Genomic DNA, 20,271 nt, shown 5'->3' with positions numbered 1-20,271 from the left:
TCAGATGATGAATGATTCTAACAATGAAATTCTAGTAATGATATCGCTCTCATTCTTGTTGGCTAACTATGTGGTTCCACAGAGAACATAGCAAGGGTATGTTCTTGCTACTCACTCTTTGGAGCTGAATATCTTCCCCCTTTCACTACTTAAACAACTTTCCGAGAGAAGCAATAAGGATGACAGAATGGAATGACAGTTCAGAAAGGAAGCAAATATCTGGAGTCCAAAGTAGAAGAAGTGCATTCCCCTATAAAATTGGGGTCAGTGGATATTTGTGCTTAATTGGACCTGCCAACCATGGTAACGGGTATGTTGGTAAGTCTTTCGCCCCAGCTCTATATCAGGGTGGTGTTTTCTGTTTATGACCTTTCCTGTCAATTGAAAGTCTGGGTAAGAAACAAGTCATATAGTGTAGATTTTAGCAAAGAGAGAAAACATTCTTTAACCTGTTGGGTGAACACTACAGAGCTAGAGTCAAGGTCATCGTTACAGCACCGACAATAACTCACTTGTGTCCTTGGGATCATCATTTCAGCTCTCCGAGTCCTAGTTTTCATATTTGTTAAAGGAATAGGCTTTAATGGCCCTTTGTGATAATCAAGCAGGTCATCATTTTTCATGAAATTCTCGGGAAGCCCATGGGCCTGGCCTGCGTAGTGCTGGTAGGCTAGACACCACGTGATGGGAGACACCCCATAGGGAGCAAGCAACAAGAGCCAGCCTGAACCAAAGCTGCTGATTTGTGCTGCTAGTGTGTTCCAAGTCGTGTATACCTGTTCAGCGAGCCAGATTCACGAAATGCCTTTTAGACTGCGGACCCATATTCTAAATGATGTAATTTCTTTAATTTAATTTATTAAAAATAGTCTTATCTTAATGGTAATATAAATGGCCAGTCAGCTTTAAAGGCTAATCCAATAGCTCCAGGTGTTAAATGCTCTCTCTGATAAGAAAGCATTGATCTATTTAAAATAAATAGCCTTTTAAGGACTGACTGCAATACTTTCAGCAACTAAGAAAATCCAAGCAGGTGCCCCTTTTCCTGGGTGGAGAAATACCACAAACTCTTTGCAGCACATCCTGTTTGAATATTCTACAGAATTGTTTCCTATCTTTTTTCACAGTTTGGAATTTATTACCTCTAATCATCAACCCTTGGTACCTACAAATAGATAAAACACCTTATTTCTAAGGTGGTGTGTGTGTGTGTGTGTGTGTGTGTGTGTGTGTGTGTTTTATTGACTAGAGGGGGGGAAAAAGGCAAACCAAAATGAGCCATGAACTGTTTCAGGACTGTTGTTTTCCAGATGCTTCTGAAGTTATCTTAAAAATATCATCCATCTATTTCACTCTGCCAAAAATTGTGCTTAGAAAGAAGTGTTCTGAGTGGGCCTGAAATGGTTAAACCCCACGTTAGGGTTATTACCCCAGCGCTTTAGATTCTAATGGATCGGATTGTGGGGACCCGGGGGGAGTCCTGGAGACGACTATCTTGTACTGAATCAGGAGGACATTTGTGTGCCAACATCAGCGCAGCCAGCGCAGCATCAAAGGTTCCTGCAGCTCTTGCCCAGGGGACTTTGAGATTTAGTACGCTGTTTTCCCATTTGGTGTAGCATCTGCTCCCCAAGTGTTCATCAAACTTGTAGCTGTAGTAGCTGCACAGCATTTAAAAGAAGGAAAATATAGCCTGACAGTGATCTGTTATTTAGACAAACAACTTGTCTGAGGGACCTCCCCCCCAGGAAACTCGGCCTGCAATTAATCAGACCCCGGGACTGTCTCCTCTGTCAGTTTGAGTAAGTCCAAAAATCTCTCCTCATTTCTGAATACCCGCGTAGCAGGACATTTCAGCAAAGCAGTGTGAAAGGAAAGGGTAAGAATTTTAACTGTATCAGCTCCAGTTCTCTAGGTGTTTGATCTACCCACTGAGCATGTTTTTCTCCCCTTGGAGAGTAACTTAGGTCACTGACTGAGATTAGACCTAGGTGTTTTGCCACGGTTTTGCCCTAAGGTGGGAATTTAGTTCAAGACCAATATATACACTGAGTGGCAAGATTATTATGACCGGCCAGATTTTTATGACCACCCCATCAGTACTTCATTGACACTTCCAAAAATACTGAATATTGAAAACTTCCTAAGCAAATACTCTCAAGGTTTTATATTATTATTATTTGCATAACTAATTCACTTCATTGTACTGATGGGGTGGTCATAATAATCTGGCCAGTCATAATAATCTGGCCACTATATATATATATATCTCACTATAAGTAAAACTTCATTAAAGAATGATACAAAGTAATGATAAGAATAGTTGAAACAGTTATTAACAGTCCCTAAGATATAATGGAACTCCCACAGGATGTTAAATTGTACTATAATACAGCTGGGAAAAGCTATGGAAACACCATTAAGATGGAAAGATGGAGAGAGCCTTATAGAGACAGTCCCTCAGGTTCTTGTGAAATAGGACGACGAGAAGCATGTCCATGGAGACTGAATTATCATCTAAGATGTTTCTCATCTTTCAAAATCATAGAGTTCCTCCTCACCAATACTGACGCACTCCATGGTGTGGTTGTTGGCTTCCAACCCTTCTGGGCAATTGCCAAGGCACTTCCCAAGGTGTAAGTAAAACCCACTTTTACACTTTGTGCAGAAATTTTTGTTGAAACAAGTATCACAGTCAGCTTTGCACTCTGAAAGAGAAAGAAAAAGAGGAATAATTTTTTTATTATCTTGACTTAACTGTTATTGGTCCAGTTCTGTATGCTTACAACATAGGCATGTGTGACTTTTATGTCAAACAAACATTTAGGGCTCAAAATTATTTTGCCAAACTAAATTACGGACTCCCCCACAGTCATTTCGTTGATGTACATCAGTCACTGGTTTTAGAATCGTTGTACTGATTGCTTTAGAAAAAAGTTTTTGGCCGTAAGTCCACTGCCAAGAATGTTTATTAGAGCAAATATCTATTTATAATAAATAATAGTGAAATGTTTAATCAGAACTGTAATAAAACATACTAGGATATTGCCTTTGTGCTGTTCTTGAAGTCCATTCATTCAAACAAGTACTTGATTGCCCAATATGTGCCAATCACTTCTAGGTATTTATTGACAGCAGTGCACAAAAATGAGACAAGGCCCAGACTTTACAAAGCTTACATTCAAGGAGAAGAGACAAAATAAAAAAATAACAATAGTTGCCTCTTCTATGATGATACCATAAGTCATACACTGCTACCAGAATTTTGCAATATTAAGTTATTTAAACCTTACAATACCTAATGGGGTGGCCCCTATTATGATTCCCATTTTACAGATAAGAAAACTGAGACACACAAGGTTGTGTAACTAGTCTAGAACCACAGAGCAGATTTGTTTGTAAAACCAGGCAGTCTGGTTCCAGAGTAATAAATGCTCTGGAAAAAATTAACAACAAAGGTAGGATAAAGATATGAAAAATTATGGAAGACAGTATGGAGTTTCCTCAAAAAGCTGGAAATGGAACTCCCATTTGACCCTGTGATCCCACTTCTAGGAATATATCCCAAGAAACCAGAAACACCAATCAGAAAGGATATGTGCACCCATATGTTCATAGCAGCACAATTCACCATAGCTAAGATCTGGAAACAGCCTAAGTGCCCATCAGTAGATGAATGGATTAGAAAACTGTGGTACATCTACACGATGGAATACTATGCTGCTGTAAAAAAGAAGGAACTCTTACCATTTGCAACAGCATGGATGGAACTGGAGAGCATTATGCTAAGTGAAATAAGCCAGTCAATGAAGGAAAAATACCACATGATCTCACTCATTCATGGATAATAAAGACCATTACAAACTTTTGAACAATAAAAAAAAAAGATATGAAAAATTACTGATAAAAGGAAGAGGTTACTTTGATATGATGGTCATGAAATGCCACTCTGAGAAGGTGACACCTGAGTAGAATCTTGGGTATAAAGCGAGAACCAGCCAAACAAGGTGTGGGCAAAAGAGCTTTGCAAACTGCCAGCACAGTGAGTGTAGGACAGTAATTGCAAAAGCTTTGAGGTGGGAAGATCCTGTAAGAAGGCCAGTGAGGTTAGTGAAAGTGTTTGAGAGGTAGTCGTAGATGAGGTTGGAGAGGTAGGCAGGGCTACATGTGGTGTAGGATAGAGGAGTGATATTCCCTAATTTACATTTTAAACCATTACTTGGTCTACAGTGTGGAGAGTAGGTTTTTCAGGTGCAGATGAGAGGTGATGTGCTATTTCCAACACTTATTGCCAACTGATAAATGTTTCAGTATCTATACTGGAATCCTTCCTGAAGTGAATTGATTCTTTAAGTCATTAAATATTTAGATTTTGTAAATATAATGGGAACTCAAATGGCACTGATGCTTGCACTATTTCTCCATAGGTTCAATGATTTATACCTTAGGAATGAAACAATGAAAAAGAGAAAACAACAACAACACAAAACTTGAGTGTTTTTTATAAGTGGTGAAAATTGTCCTGCCCTGAGGGTGAAGTCCAAGTAGGATTTAGCCTAATTAATCAGGTAAAATATTATCATTTACTTAACACTGAATATCACAAATATTCTAGAGGCTGTTTCATATCTGGAAAGTCCCCATGGATGAGATAAAAACATAATTTTGTGTAGGCACTTACTTGTACACTTATTTATATCTGGATATCGAGTTCCATAATATCCACTTGGACATGAAGAGAGACACACTCCAATCTGCTTCATGCCAATTCTTTCCAGAACAAAAAATAGTCTGGGCTTACATGACAAACATCCATTGTAATCTGAACACGTCGCACAGCCTCCTTGGCAGCCTTGACTGACGTTAGGATGCACTGGAGGACAAATGTAGAAAGACAAAAACAAAGGTTAAATTGTAAATATAGAAGCTCAATGACATTCTCTGGGTACATTTTCTTTCATTAGCTTTCAATTTGGTGGTAAGGGGCGAATGAGTTGGGATTTTTCCCCCCTCTCTTTTTTCTGCTCTACTATTTCCTTTTAATACATACATTGTTCCTGATTTAAAAGTTCTTAAAATTTGAGCATTTGAAATAGAAGACTATATTGCCTCATAGATGTATATGAAAATATCCAATTGAACCACCACCCTGGCCAATTGGAGATGGTAATTTTGTGCACATTCATTGAAATCAATACACATTAGTTTTGCTTTTCATTTCTGTGGTGGATGATAAGCACGTCTCTAATTTCTTCAAGCAAGGATGACAACATAGACTGGGGCTTAACTTGAGCAAGGACACTGTGTTCTAGGGTATCTTTTTTCAACTATGGTTTGTCCGGGTACACAATTTTACTCTTTGATCCAATGCCAATTGATTCTAAAACTATGTAGCTATTTGGGCGCCCCACCTCCCAATGCTTTCCCAAAATATTTCCTCTCACATGAATTTAATGTTTATCAGTTCACATTGATAGAAAGGTGAAATTATGATGTTTAGCTTACCAGTATTTCCACGTGAATCATATGTGAGTACTTGTCATAATTTATGTTCAACATTTTATCCATTGGGAGAGAAGTCTTATAGTTTTTGCACCCTCATCTTTCATTTAATCAAAGGAATTATTTACTTGGCGAGGACATAACCAGTCCATACTAAGGACTACTTCTACACATATCCCTGAGAATTCCAAGGTTTCCAAGAGTCACTTATTTGTGTGGTAAGACTATTCATTAGCCAATCTGAACAAATATAAACCAATGTTTGGAAGAGTCATGTTTACCTGAAATCCTCACAACTTTAAACCTTATGACTAACTAGTCATCAACACCTATGTGCAAGCTGATGGAAAATTGCTAACTAAGGTGAATCTCTCATCTAGCGGGTGTTTGGGATGACTTCTTCTCCTAACGCATTCTCTATTTAAATGCACTATTAATAGCCTTATTGTCCTTTCAGGAGTCCAGAAGGGCAAAATCCTGACCATTATGAGAAGCAAAGGTTGGTACATAAGTGTGTAAAGCAAGCATGTCAAACTCGCAGCCTATGGGCCACATTGGCCCACAAGGAATATTTTTGCGGCCCAACCAATATAAATCAGAAACGTTTTAATAAAAATTTTGTAACTTAATTTTTATAATATCCTGTTATACATAATCCTATATATTAAAGAGCTAATATGCTAATTAGACCAGATGGTGGAATGACCTTCCAGAATGACTAGTGGGAGGGGCCGCGGGCCTTCAGGGCCGCGAGGCAGCCGGGGTTGGGAGGGCCGAACCCCTTGCACGAATTTTGTGCATTGGGCCTCTAGTTATTAATAATGAACTTCAACGTTCACTAATGACTGATTACTATAATCATGTTGCATTCATTTCCCTTATGCACCTTATGCGCAGGTGCACCATTTCTCTCCACTAATACTAGCAGTGAATATTTTAGCAGCCGATGGCCACGTCATTAGTCTTGGACTGACTTGTTTGGTGTGCGCAACAGGAAATATTTCGCTTTCGGAGAACAAGAAAAATAGGTTTATTTGCATTATGCTTCTTAATTTGTGCAGTTATTCAGTGTCTGGTAAGTTAATGTTCAAGAAAAAATATTAATTTTTATTAAAATGTTCTATTATTTTATGTTAATTATTACTCATTTATTTCAGCCCTTTTTATTCAGCATGTCTCTATTGAAATAAACCCATGTTTCTATGAAAATTGAAGTTTTTGGGTTTTTTTGTGGCCCACATAAACTTAAACCTTGTTTATTTGGCCCTTGTTAGCCTTTGAGTTTGACACGCTTGGTGTAAAGGCATCCCCATGTATTTCTGACTATTCTGTTGGTGGTGGGAGGGAGAGGCTCTGATGGACCATGCCTTTCTTGAGTCTGTTTCACAGTGATGTTTGATTATTGCTAAGTTCTTTACCACAAAAGCAAATCCCACCAGGCTGACTGAGAAGGGGCACCCATGAGCCCGCTCAGCCTTCCCACAGGGTGCACGGGTTAGCTACAGAGAGGTCACTCAGTTGACCAGCATCCTCTGCCTGGAGGGAACCATCCCTGAATCAGCCACAGGAACCACAGGCAGCTCATTCTCATTCCAAGATGTTTTGTAAATAAACTGAGGAAATGTGTGGGGGAAGGGAAGTCTGCTTTTCCTGTACTTGCTCCTCTGTGGGGTGGGGTGGACATAGAAAGTGGCACAGGAGGTTTAGACATTATAGGACCTGGGGGACTTGTAAGTGAAGACTGCTTTCCAAGTAACAGGGTAATTTTTCATGCCAGTAACTCAGCATTGGAGACTTACAGAAAATGTGGGCACATTTTATGCGGGAAAAGACCCTAAAGTGAAGAGAGCTCCGTGTGTTCTGAGTCTACTGACTCAGTTTAAGAAATAAGAGATGTAGATAAAAAACAAAACCTGTGAAACCGTTTCCTAAAATCTCTATGGAAAAATGGACCTCAGGAACTCAGTTGGAAAGAAAATCATTCCAACCCAGGGCACTGTGATTCTGAGCTTACATGGAGATGGTTTGGATTGGTCCTCACCAATCTGTCCCTATCTCTCAAATGCAACTGCTCAAAGGAGGCACAATAGACTTTTGAGCACCTTGAAATGTTGATCTATTATAATGTAACTTTAAAGGAATCAACTATGAAAATAAACATGACTCACATGTTCAGAGCCTCAAAAAACGTTAAAATAAATTTCATTAAAAAAATTGAGTTTTGGATGTTTGGAAACTTCTCCAGGAGAGAGCTGTATGGGTCCCACAATTGGTAACAGTTTGCACCCAAATTATGAGGGTGCACAATTCCCTCATTAAAACTTTTACTGATCAATATAGCACAGTCGACTCACACATTGTGCTACTACTACTCTCTTTGCTTTTTAAACACATATTTCATTTGTAGCCACAAATTTTTAACAAAATACTTTTTTGAAAAAGTAAAGACATGACTGTCTTAACTGGCAAAGGAAATTCTCGTTTGTTTGTTCTTAATCAGGGCATTTTGAATATGGGCAGGTACAAATTTGAAAGCAAATTTTATTGCTTCAGGAAGGTTTAAGTATTATGTTGTGGGAAGTGAGAAGAATTGAGAGTATGAAGTTCATATTCTAAGATTCTAGATTTTTTTTTTTTTACAGTTGAGTAGCATAGTGATTGCTTTCTTGAAAGCTGGATAAGGATCACTCAAATTATACAGTCAGTCTTACACAACAGGACACAAATTTCTCAAACTTCATCTTAAGGCAAGAGTTTTTACTTTTTATATGGAAACCACAGAAAACTTTGGTCTGGATTGACTGTAACAACCCTTTCAGCCTTAAAATCTTATGATCCTAAGACAGAAAATAGAATTCCGCTTTGTCATGCTTCATCTTTGTTCTATTTTAATAATAACGCCATTTTGCATTTCCAAATCACTTTTTCAAACAATGTTTTTGTACTATTATTTTATAAAACAATGGAGGTGTTGTTGGTGGGTAGGCTTCATAGACTATCTAATGTTTGTACTTAATGTTAGAAAAGGAGCTGAAGGTATCAATATGGAAGTGGCCATGGTAGGACTGGAGGAGGGAACACCACAATGACCACATCAAGGAGGAGACTGGCATGAGTTCAATGCAACTGATGCTTAAGCAGTGGTGAATGGAAGCATGAGGAATATCAAGGAGATTGGAAGCACAGGGTAGATCTAGATTATGAAACCCTTTGTGGGCCAAGGTACTTATTCTGTGGATAAGGAGAATTTCAATCTGGTGAATGATACAATCACATTTATATGAGAAAAGTGATTTTCCCTGAAAGCATGGCAGGCATGGAAACTAGGAGTCTAAATGTAGTGATCAAGGTAAAAGACTGATGATAGCTTAAAATGTAGCAGGGGCAATGGACTGTGGTGAGGGAGAGATGCATATTTCCAAGGACATTTTGGAGGTAAAGTCAATTAAATATGGTGACCAACAGAATGTGGACTGAATAAGAAAGAGGATTTGAGAAGGTGTGTTTTGAGTTCCAGCCAGTGACTAGAAAGGAGAGGATGGCTGGAGGAGTAAAAAGCCTTCAGTTGGAGGTTTGCAGCAAGGAACATAGAACAAAAAGGTCTACAAATATAAATGGCTTGGGATCATTGATTTTGCAGGTTTTATAAGATATACAGAAAGCAATGTTCAATAGATTTAGTTTTATTGGGTGGTAGTTGCTTGAGATGTACCTGTGAGTCTCTGGTGGTAGCTTCTTAATTAGAGAAGACATCTTGAAAAAGGAGGTGCTGTAGGATGGCAAAGGAAGTAAACAGAGCCCCAGATAAGGGATATTTTGTAAAAGAAAAGGAATCTATCAGCTAATTTAAATAATACTTTGTATGTCTGTATCACTTTTGCTTCCAAAGAAAGCCTAAATAACAGTGGTAACTGCTGTTTGTAATGGTAGGAGCTACAACAATTATTTGTTTTGAAACCCAAAACTAGAATTCAAAGAAATGTTGTAAGCTACTGAATAAATAGTGAGTTTAGATCAAAAGTTAGAACCTAGATCTTTGATATCTCATACCAATCTCTGTCTACATAAGTAAACTTTAGATGTGAGTAATTATAAGTGGAAAAAATGGGCAGAATTCACAGGAACTTTAAAATGGGACTTTCTGACTACAGATGTGTCAAATACCTGGTAAAATGAGTGTCTTTTCCCAAAACTGGGAAAGAGGAAAGTATTTTCCTTAACTTGTATATGAAGGTTAAGTATGAAAAGAGTATGCATTAATGCATAACAAACACATTTTCAGTGTCTGAACTTTCGATACTCTGAGTAACTTCAGTTTTTTTTCATCTGATAAGATTTCCTACTATTTTCTCTACTTAATAATCTTGTGATGCATGACTAATGCCACACTTCCTAAAGGCTATTGGCACGTGTGTTAATTCACTTTTTTTGATAAAATATCCATAACACAGAGTTTTAAACTGTATTAGAGCATTTGGTAAATACACAATGTTTAGGTAATTTCAATGTTTATGATATACCAAACTAATTGCAGTATTGGAATCAATGTTCTGTTTCTGTAACAGTTGAAGTGCAAGCCTCAAGGATTTGCCCTATTTTAATCCCCTTCTAAAGCCCAACTGCAAATGTACTAACATCTATTGCAAATTGCTTTGTGGAAGAGATCCATTATTGCATGCTGCCAATGACCTCTGATGGTCATTTATTTGTGGCTAGAACATTTCCAGAAGTACGAAATTTAATAAACTTTAGGCTTATAAAAGCAGGTTTGACTAAGTTTAAAAGAAAAGCTAAAAACATGAAATTAACTTGTTGATTTTATAATTCAGATAATGAAAAATTAGTAAATTAGATAAAACTTACTTTTAAGGAAGAAGGAGGAGGAGAAGAAGGAGGAGAAGGAGGAGGAGGAGGAGGGAAGAAGAAGAAGAAGAAGAAGAAGAAGAAGAAGAAGAAGAAGAAGAAGAAGAAGAAGAAGAAGAAGAAGAAGAAGAAGAAGAAGAAGAAGAAGAAGGCGGCGGCAAAACAATAATACACAAAGTTACTTTAAAGTATTTTCGCCTTCACAGTATTTACTGCCTACTCTCCTATATGCAGTGGCCTTAACAGACAGGGTAGGAAGAGGAGATCAGTGAAATTCTATAATCAAAGTTATTTTTACATCTGTCCTTTCCTCCATGTCTTCTCCTTTTACAAGGACATTCACATTGACTGAAGGCTTTTGGAAGGCAGGGGTCTGGTCGGCCTTGATAATTTCTTCATAATTTTCTTTGATAAGTCCCAGCTGCTTATTGACTAGGTCTCAACAAATAATTTTTTATTATTGAATGGCTGAAGGTAATAAATTTTAAAAATAAGGCATTTGTGTTTTCTGTTTATTTTCTTAAAATACATTTTTATTTATTTCAGAGAGGAAGGGAGAGGGAGAGAGAGAGAGAAACATCAATGATGAGAGAGAATCATTGATCAGCTGCCTGTTGCACGCCCCACACCGGAGACGGAGCCTACAACCTGGGCATGTGCCCTGAGCAGGAATCAAACCTCGACCTCCTGGTTCATAGGTTGATGCTCAACCACTGAACCACAGTAGCAGGGCTATTTGTGTTTTTTAAATAATAAAGATGTCAAAGCAATAAATATTTAACAAAAAGTATCTAAAGAAGCATTTGTAAGTGAGTTATGCCTATGAACATTTGGTAAAAAATCAAGTTTCAAATCACATACACTTTAAGGATGCTTAAATATGAAATACATTTTTCAAAATAAAACAATGAAAGCTTTTCTAAGTTCTTCAATTAGAGATTCACCTGGAGAAAATGTAGACTTTTTCTCTTGCTTAAGTTAGGATAGCACATTTCTATCATACTTTGGGGCTTGATTGTTACAGAATCATTTTTAAGTTTAATGTAATGTTATGGTTACAGAAAGAGATGTTTCATGATTCCTATGGATTTTTTGGCAATATTCACTTTAAGAAAAACATAATGTTAAAAATTTGAATTACTTGGCAGTCTCTTTCAAATTCTGAATCAACCCCAGAAGACATTGAGAGCCAATGTTTCTTATTTGCTCATAAGTTAAAACATTCAAGCGGTACTGACAATGGCTATATCTCCACAGCCATTTGGGCAATTTGGGAGTATTAAGTATAAACAATATAATATCAAAAGCTGTTTGAATGAATATAATTGCTTATTGGCATATGATACTTCTTTACATTGTCAAACAATAATATCTGGATCTATCATAGTTCTTTATTATAATTTGTGGCTAATAATTTGTTGAAACCACCACACGTTTATATATACAAACATATAAATTTTGTTACTTTTGAAATACTGTGTATCATCTAATGGCTTAAATGTATTAACATATGAATGTTTTAATCATTAAATTAATTAAAATTCACTTATGCTACTTAAATGTAGATATGTATGCAAGTGTAAATACGTACATATATACATATATGTGTATTCAGACACAGGACACATACATGTTCTCTTTGGTCTTTTATCAAAATCAAGAGTCAAGACATTAATTGACCTGAAGCAGTTAGGATGATAGAATCTGCCACATCTTTTGTCCCAGTAAATCAACCTTGAATACTCGAAAGTTTGTGCCACACCAATGGTTTCACAAAATTCCTAACAGTCTCAGAGAGGAATGTGTCCACCAGTTCTGAATACAGCCCATTTAGGGCTCCACCGTTATTATGTGGGGAAACATACTGTTTTTAATGGAAACTATTTCTTTCAGAACTTGGAAAATCTTTCTCTTTCTCTTACTGAATAATAATTTCCTGAAGGGAGTCTAATATTTATATCCTATAAATACTTTAAATAAAACCACAGCAATGAAACAGACCTAACATTAGGTAGCACTTAGCTAGACTTTCCATTAAAATCAAGCCAGCTCAACATATTAAGAAAATGGCTAGCAAACGATGGCAGATATAGAATTCCTAAAATCTAAAATAGGATGACTATTTGGTAGCTAGATGCCAACTTAGTGGCTGATGGCTGTGCTTTGTGTATCCACAGGCTAAAGAATCAGGACTAGAAACAAAAGATAGACTAAAGTGGGCATTGCATACACAATGTGGAGACTATGATTAAGGTTCTCAACAAAAATTTCTGATAACTCACTATGTGCCCAACACTACTCAGGATGCAGAACATGCAGGACTGAGCAAGACATCTGGTTCCTTTCCTCGTGACATTAATTGGCTAATAAGCAAATAAATAAATAACTGATGAAATATTGTGGAGTGGTGAAAGAAATAAACAGGTGGATAGGTCAGAGAGTAGCTCTGGGGAGCTATTTTAAATATGGTGGTCAGGGAAGGCCCCTTTGAGAAGGTTACTCTTTAGCTGAGACCAAGAGAATAAAAAGAAATCAGCCATGAACACTTGAGAAAGAGTATTACAGGTGAGCATCAGGAAGTGCAAACATTTTAAGGCTTTGGGAAAGAACTGGCCTGAGGAGCAGCCCAAGGGGAACCAATAAGACCACAGCACTGAGAGTGGAATGAGATGAGGTTAGAAAAGAAGGTTAGAGCCTCGTGGACCAAAGTAAATAGCTGCTATTCTATACCAAGTGCATTTAGATTCTGCATTGCTAATAGCAGAAGGAAAGGCAAGAACACATTTTGTCTGATATGTTTATTCATTTTCATTTTTGTTAGATTTATGATACTAGTACATGGAACAGAACCAGCATCTTATATTCCATGAAAATATGTTCTCTTATTAATTTTTATATTAGAGGAGAATGTTCTAACTAGCCATAACTTGGGAATTTATGTTCAGATCATAATCTTTGAAGAGACTGCGTTGATCTACATGTTCTTTGCTCTTGGGAACACTTCATTTCTTCTTTGTTCCTCCTATCTCCTTCTAGCAGTAATTTTAGTTTGTCCCGGGGTTTTAAATTCCCATTCCCTGTTACTGGAGTGTGTGTGTGAGTGGGGTCGGGGGGTGGGGAAAGGGGTGGTGGTGGTGAGGAGGAACAGGAAAGTTATGAAATATATAAGAGGTCATAAGAATGAATAAAGAGAAAAAGAAGTAAAACCCTTTGCAATCGTGTATACAATCTTTTTTTTTTGTAATTTTTTTCTGAATTCATGCCATTAGAGACACATATTAACACCATCTAAATAATTTAGAACAACACTATAATTTCTCTTCTGATATAACCTTCCTTTCAGACTCTCAATATCATGTTCTTTTTTCCATTAAACAAGTTAATAACCTAAGGGCTAATTCCAAAGTTGATTCTTCAAAAGTATTGGAAACCATATTCGTTTTCCTATGACCTACCAGATAGCTAGAGTTGATTCTGTTGCTGAAACTGCAACAAAAAGCATTTGTAGAACCAAACACAGTGGGGTTTTTTCCCTAACCACAAGTAGAAATTCTATCATAAAGTTAATGCACTCTGCTACGGGTGTAAAATGTAAGGTACTGAATCAGCATCCCAGCTGTTGCTAAGGGAGGGAAGGCTTCCCCTTCTCCAAGTGGCCATGTTCCCAAATGGAGGTGAATAGAGGACAAGAGGGTGTGGATAGGGGTGATGGAGACCCAGATTCTGTAGAGAGCCAGGACCTGTTGATGAGTTAGTGGGTGGTAATAACAGCATTTTTCATTAGACAGATCCAACAGTGTTCATCCAACAGTGGGAATCATTATGTGCTCTGGTCTGGCCGAGAGAGCCATTCCATTTTTTTTTTTTTTGAGGAGAGAATTAATTAGAAATCAACATAAACAGAAAATGTGATAGTTGAATGGTAATGAATCTGCATGGGTGTGATTCTGTAACTACTAAGTTCACATTCTTGAATGAAACAAACTTCAGTTTGTGCTAAAAACAAACTCCACTTTGTTATATTATGAATAAACTTGGATCTTCTTGCCACATAGCATGCTAAAGTAGAATATCCGATGGCTGAAGTCTTAGCATAAGCAAACAGCAGGCAAGGGACTTGTGGTATTTTAACAGGCACAAGAAGATGTGCAAATAGTGGGTATACCATTAAATAAGTCCAGCTTTATGTGTCACATCTAAACTCCTGAGCTGAGAAATAAGTGGATTTTTCTACCAGGTTCACAAAACTGCTGAGAGAACAGGAGGTGCTGACATGCACCTTCGTGGGTGTGATGCATTTTTGTCCTATGTGCACACTCCCTGGATTGCCACCTTATTCGGAAATGGGCTCTGCACACTTCCCAGAGGAGCACAGGGACTGGGGTGTGGAGGACTGCCTTTGGGCTTATACAGAGTTCTGACATTTACTAGCCGCAAAACCAAAATTTATCTCTTCACCCAGCTTTTCATTTAAACAATTAAATTATGCAACATCCAGACACTGTGCTTGTTAGTGAGCATCCAAAGCTGAATAAAACCAATAATCTGTGTCCAAGAGTTCAGGGCCTGATTATTTACTTAGACAAAAGTTGCTTACCTCTCTGAGCCTGGGCCTCCTCATCTGTAACATGGAATTATCTAGTTGGTAGATACTAGTACTGGGACGGGAAGGGAAATTAAGTGAGATCATATGTGAGCGCCTAGCCTTCTTGCAGGCACTTAATATAATCACTAGGCATAAGAGATTTTGTTTTACCCAAAAAGTACCTTAAGCCATTTCTACTCATTAGAGGTAGCTGGAAGCTTTAGTCAATAATAACTCTGTCAGAGACCTCCAAGCAAGGAGGCTGAAGAGAGGACAGATGCTGGTGCTTCTTCTGACACAGGCGATCTGGGGAACTTCAGGGAACCAGGGACACTCTAAGAGTCATAGGGAGGGGCTATATTTTAAGGACTGCAGACGCAGATTTTAATGGGCATCAATGGCAGTCTCACACAAGAAGTCCTCTGGGACGCTACACTGAAGACCGAAAGTGGTAAGGCAAGCTACGGAAATAAGACCAGAATGGCATATAGCACCCGAAGGTCTATGCCAGTGGTTCTAAAACTGTACTGTGTGCAAAAATGACCTGGAGTAATTTTCATAATGCCAGCTGCATTATAAGAAGTAACCCCGAGTGAATGTGAGGCCGGTGATACAAGTACACCATTGTGAGTACCACATCACTGCCATATTCACAAATAAGTATTGACTCAGTGATTACTGGAAATACTCTTCTAGGGACTGAGAGACAAAATGTGGTCTCTGACCAAGAAGCCTACAATACAGTTAGTAATCTTTTTATATCCCAATGGCCACATCGACTAGAAATTTAGTGCAACAGAAATTAACAGGCAGGGGCAATTACTGATGGTTGAGGTATCTGAAGACTATAGAGGGCGTTTAGGAACAGTTACGAGACTTGAAATTAAAGAATAAGTAGACAAATGGAAAAAGGGAAAGAGAGAGAACGTTATGATCAAGAGCAATTATGTAAAAGCATAAAGATGATTTAGGAGAATGGCGAATACGACTGCGGAGTTTAAAAGGATCTTAGAGCTCTTCCTTCTCTCTTAAATTTCAGATGAGAACACCGAGGTCCATGTAGTTAATTAGCTTGCAGCTGATAGAGTCATAAGCCTTTGGAACTTTAGAGGGATTTAGTTCAAACATCTTCCCCGGAACAGTCTATTTAATAATGTCTAGTAAAACAAATCTGATGACATTTGGATGCAGCCAATATAATTATCTTACAGCACCTCCTTATATTGAACATTTTGAAATATCTTCCCATATTGAACATAAATCCGTCTTTCAGGAAGTTATACTACCATAGAGACACCAATACATTTTCTCTCTTTTCCTTAACATAGTCTGTCAAATGATATTTGGTGCTTTAGGAAAGGTGAAGAGCTAGGAGTTCAAGTATGGCGAGAGACTATGGACAAAGTAAGGCCAGTGTGGTAAACAGTATGTACAAGACTTTGGCAGGAAGGAAACAACTAACCACCTGGGCACCCCTACTTGGAAGACCTGAAATTTGACCTGAATTTTGAAAAATAAGGGGAAACTGGGTGGGGGTTTGCATTTAACCTTCTATGCAATTTGGAGGGACTGTTTATGGACAAATTAGTGACATGATCTAATTTGGTTTTAAGATCTGATGGTGGAGAGAAGAATCAACGAAGGAGAGACTATACATTGAGAGAGTCACTGGATGTCTATACCAGACATTGTTGTGAGCTGAATAAGGAGAGCATTGCTGGGATGAAAAGAGGGCATGGATTTTAAAGCTTTTCAAAAAGGAGAATAAACAGGATTTGAAAATCAGTTTTAAGTGGGCAAACAAAGGAGTAGTAAGTGTTGGTGTGGTGGTTTCTAACTTGGGAAGCCAGGCACAGAATAATGTAATTAACTGAGAAAAGGAGATTTGGATATCAAACTAGAAGGAGAGTTGATATCTAAAGAAAGGGAGAAAAGCAGGTAAAAATTGAGAGAGGGAGAAAAGCAGATAAAAATGATTATTTTGAGGTCCTGGGGACTTGGACTTCTCTTATTTCCACTTTGTATAAAAAAACGCATAGCTCAGTACTAGGCACATTAACAGTTCATAAGAAATCATAAAGAACAAATAAACCCCCTTTGTTTTATATTAAAAAAAACACATATCAAACAAAACTCCTCAAAAGACTGGACAAAAATCGTGCACCTATGGATGAGGACAGTGGGTGGGGAGTGAGGGCGGAGGGTGGAGTGGGAGCTGGAAGGAGGGGAGTTATGGGGGGGAAAAAAGAGGAACAAATGTAATAATCTGAACAATAAAGATTAAAAAAAGAAAAAAAAAAGATAGACATTTAAAAAAAAAATGAGGTTTATGAAGTTTGGGTGCCTTGACTGGGATCAGCTAGCATTAGTGGCACTCTTTAGGGTTGGTTTTTTGTTTGTTTGACTGAAATGTAAAATTGATGGAGAGAAACAGGGGAGAAAAGATTAAGCAAAAACAGATGAAGTAACTTAAGAAGTTTACTGTGAAGATAACAAGGCAACATCACTGCTTTGAAAGGTGATGAAATTTTAGGAAAAGTTGTTCGTGTGTTCAGAAAACACAGGAGTTCAGAAAACAAAGTCTTGGGGTAGGGGGGATGCTTTCAAGCATCCCACCTGAGCATGCACGAATTAAGATATGGAATCTAAGGGTTTTACCAAAGCCAAAGAGAGCTAGAACGGAGTAGCTAAGCTTCATTCCTTAAAGCAGCCACATTCCCTCATGTTTTCCAGTGTCTGAGCTCATTCCCCAGTGTTGAGTTCTGGCTGAGTGGTCATTGTGGAGACAGGACCTGGAAAGTTAGTCATGAAAATTGCCCAAAGTAGGAGCAGAGACACCTGACAGTAATTCCTCTCATTTTCTGTCTTCCCCACAGGATAAAACAAATTTTCCTGCAACCCATTATAAATGATCATTCTCATGGAGACTACAGAGCCAAAGCCTTTTGTTACAAAAAGATCCAACATGGCTCATTTTCCATCATAACCCTATCAGCATGTTGCCTTGGACACTCTGCCTCACCAAAAAGCTCACCAGTCAATTTTAATTAGGGAGCTGATTCGGGGATCTTAATTCAAAAATAATGATTACAGACATGATATAACAAAATGAGAAAGTTTTTTTCTTAATCATTTTACAAAATAATGTATCACTATGAGTCTCTTTTTATAAATTATTTTTAGCTTATTAGTACTATTAGGGGAGCCAAGAACTTAAAATTTTATTCTTAGATTTGAAAACATTTTTGTTCATTCTCTAAAATAGCTTATCTGGCACCCTATCCTCTCCTTCCCCCTGTGATGGGCTCACAATTAGGTATTCAAATGGGAAAGGACCTTAAAGATCCACCAATTCACCTTGTCAGCCAGTAAGAATAACATCACCTGAACAAGGATCTCCCCTACTCTACATGCCTTTAATGGCAAACCCAAAGAAATTAAACCAATAGTAGGAACTTCGCAGGAGATAAATGGGATAGTGGCAATGCAGGGAAGGCCATGGGCTTCTAGTAAAAAACAAACAAACAAACAAAAACACAAATATTCAGTGCCTTCGGCCATTCCAATCTGTCTCTTGCTTCAACAGTGTTTGGATGGAATAGACCCAGGGACACCCCTTCTTCCAGCCTCCAGCCTCTCTCCTGCGTCTTATCAGTCTCCACCTTCAGAACCACCTCTGGGACCAGCCAACACCCCAGGTTTCTTCCTACCTTAACTACTTATTGCCAAACAACCATGAGCTCCCAAATTCATTAGAATTATTCCACTCATGTGAAGGCTGTGGTCAACCGCCTGGCCAACCTGCCTCTGCGGGCCTCCCACACCTACCTCTCTCTGGGCTTCTATTTCCACCAGTGACGTGGCTCTCGAGGGTATGGGCCGCTTCTTCCTCGAGTTGGCGGAGAAGAAGCCGAGGGCACTGAGTGTCTCTTAAAGATGCAAAACCAGCGAGGTGGCCGCATTCTCTTCCAGGAGGTGCTGAAGCCTCCCCAAGGTGAGTGGGCAAAACTCAGGGCGTCATGGAAGCCGCCCTGGCCTTGGAGAGGACCCTGAACCAGGCCCTTGTGGAGCTGCAGGCCCTGGGTTCTGCCTGCGCAAACACTCAGCTCTGGGACTTCCTGAAGAACCACTTCCGGGAGAGGAGGTGAAACTCATCAAGGAGATGGGTAACACCTGCCTCACCTCCACAGGCTGCCAGCCTCCAGGCTGGGCTGGGCGAGTATCCTTTCGAAAGGCTTGCCCTCAAGCACGACTAGCAGCCTTTGGAGCCCAGAGGCCTTTGAGGGGCCCCTCTGCATTCCCCTGGTGTCTGGCTTTTGCCTGAGCCTCTGCCAGAAACTACTAGCCATTCTTTTAACCACCCTGAAGCCTTCTCCCATGCATTGGACCAAATGAAACAATAAAGCTTTTTGCAGCAAAAAAGCAAGAAAACAAAACAAAACAAAAAACAAATATTCCCCTATAATAGAAACTTGAGGCTGAATTCTGCCACTTACTAGTTTTGTGATACTATACATGTCACTTAATGTCTTTGAGCTTTACCTGTAAAATTGAGAATGGTAAAACTTGTTCTACACATTTCACAAGGGTATTGAAAAAATAAAATATATAAAAACATAATGATATATTATCTAATCTAATAAAATAGAAACATGCAAATTGACTGCACCTCCGCTATGCCCCAAGCCACGCTCACCAGCCAATCAGAGCAACTATATGCAAATTAACCCAACCAAGATGGCAGCAGGCAACCACGGAGCTGGAGCAAGCAGGAGGCTTGGTTTCCCCGGCGATGGAGGAAGCCAAGCTTCCTGCCTGCCCTGGCCGGCTGTGGCCTCTGCTCAAGGCAACAAAGTTTCAATTATAGAAGATAAATAAATCCCAGATACCTGCTTCCAGCCAGCCTTCACTGGGAGCTTGGGTGGCTGGGGGCCGTGGCCAGCCTGCAAATAGCCATCAGCCCCTCACCCAGGATGGCCACACCCTCATGGGGTGAGGGTCCCCACTGGGGGCCTTGGCCAGCCTCCAAACAGCCATCAGCCCCTTGCCCAGGCTGGCCAGGCAGCCCAGTGGGAACCCCCACCCTGAAGGGGCTTGGCCAGCCTGCAAACAGACATCAGCCACTCACCCAGGATGGCCACATCCTCATGGGGTGAGAGTCCCCACTGGGGGGCTTGGCCAGCCTGCAAACAGCCATCAGCCCCTCACCCAGACTGGCCAGGCACCCCAGCAGGACCCCCCTCCCTGAAGGGGGTGTGGCCAGCCTGAAAACAGCCCTCAGCGCCTCACCCAGGCTGGCCAGGCACCCCAGCAGGACCCCC

At 39.3% G+C, this 20,271-nt stretch overlaps 1 protein-coding gene across 1 annotated transcript in view; it reads right to left on the bottom strand.

The window, feature by feature from the left end:
- RSPO3 (R-spondin 3) overlaps window positions 1–20,271 on the bottom strand; it is an 83,966-nt gene that overhangs the window by 44,211 nt on the left and 19,484 nt on the right. The window contains exons 2-3 of the mRNA XM_005858963.2: window positions 4,682–4,873; window positions 2,562–2,708 (exon numbers count right to left, since the gene is read on the bottom strand). Of these exons, the coding sequence (XP_005859025.1) occupies window positions 2,562–2,708; window positions 4,682–4,873 (339 nt within the window). The remainder of the gene's footprint in view (window positions 1–2,561; window positions 2,709–4,681; window positions 4,874–20,271) is intronic.

The sequence above is a fragment of the Myotis brandtii genome, unplaced genomic scaffold (assembly GCF_000412655.1).
Source record: "Myotis brandtii unplaced genomic scaffold, ASM41265v1 scaffold123, whole genome shotgun sequence".
NCBI classification, from domain to species: Eukaryota; Metazoa; Chordata; class Mammalia; order Chiroptera; family Vespertilionidae; genus Myotis; species Myotis brandtii.
The sequence above is the reverse complement of the archived record's forward strand: the minus strand, read 5'-3'. Positions and strand labels throughout refer to the sequence as shown.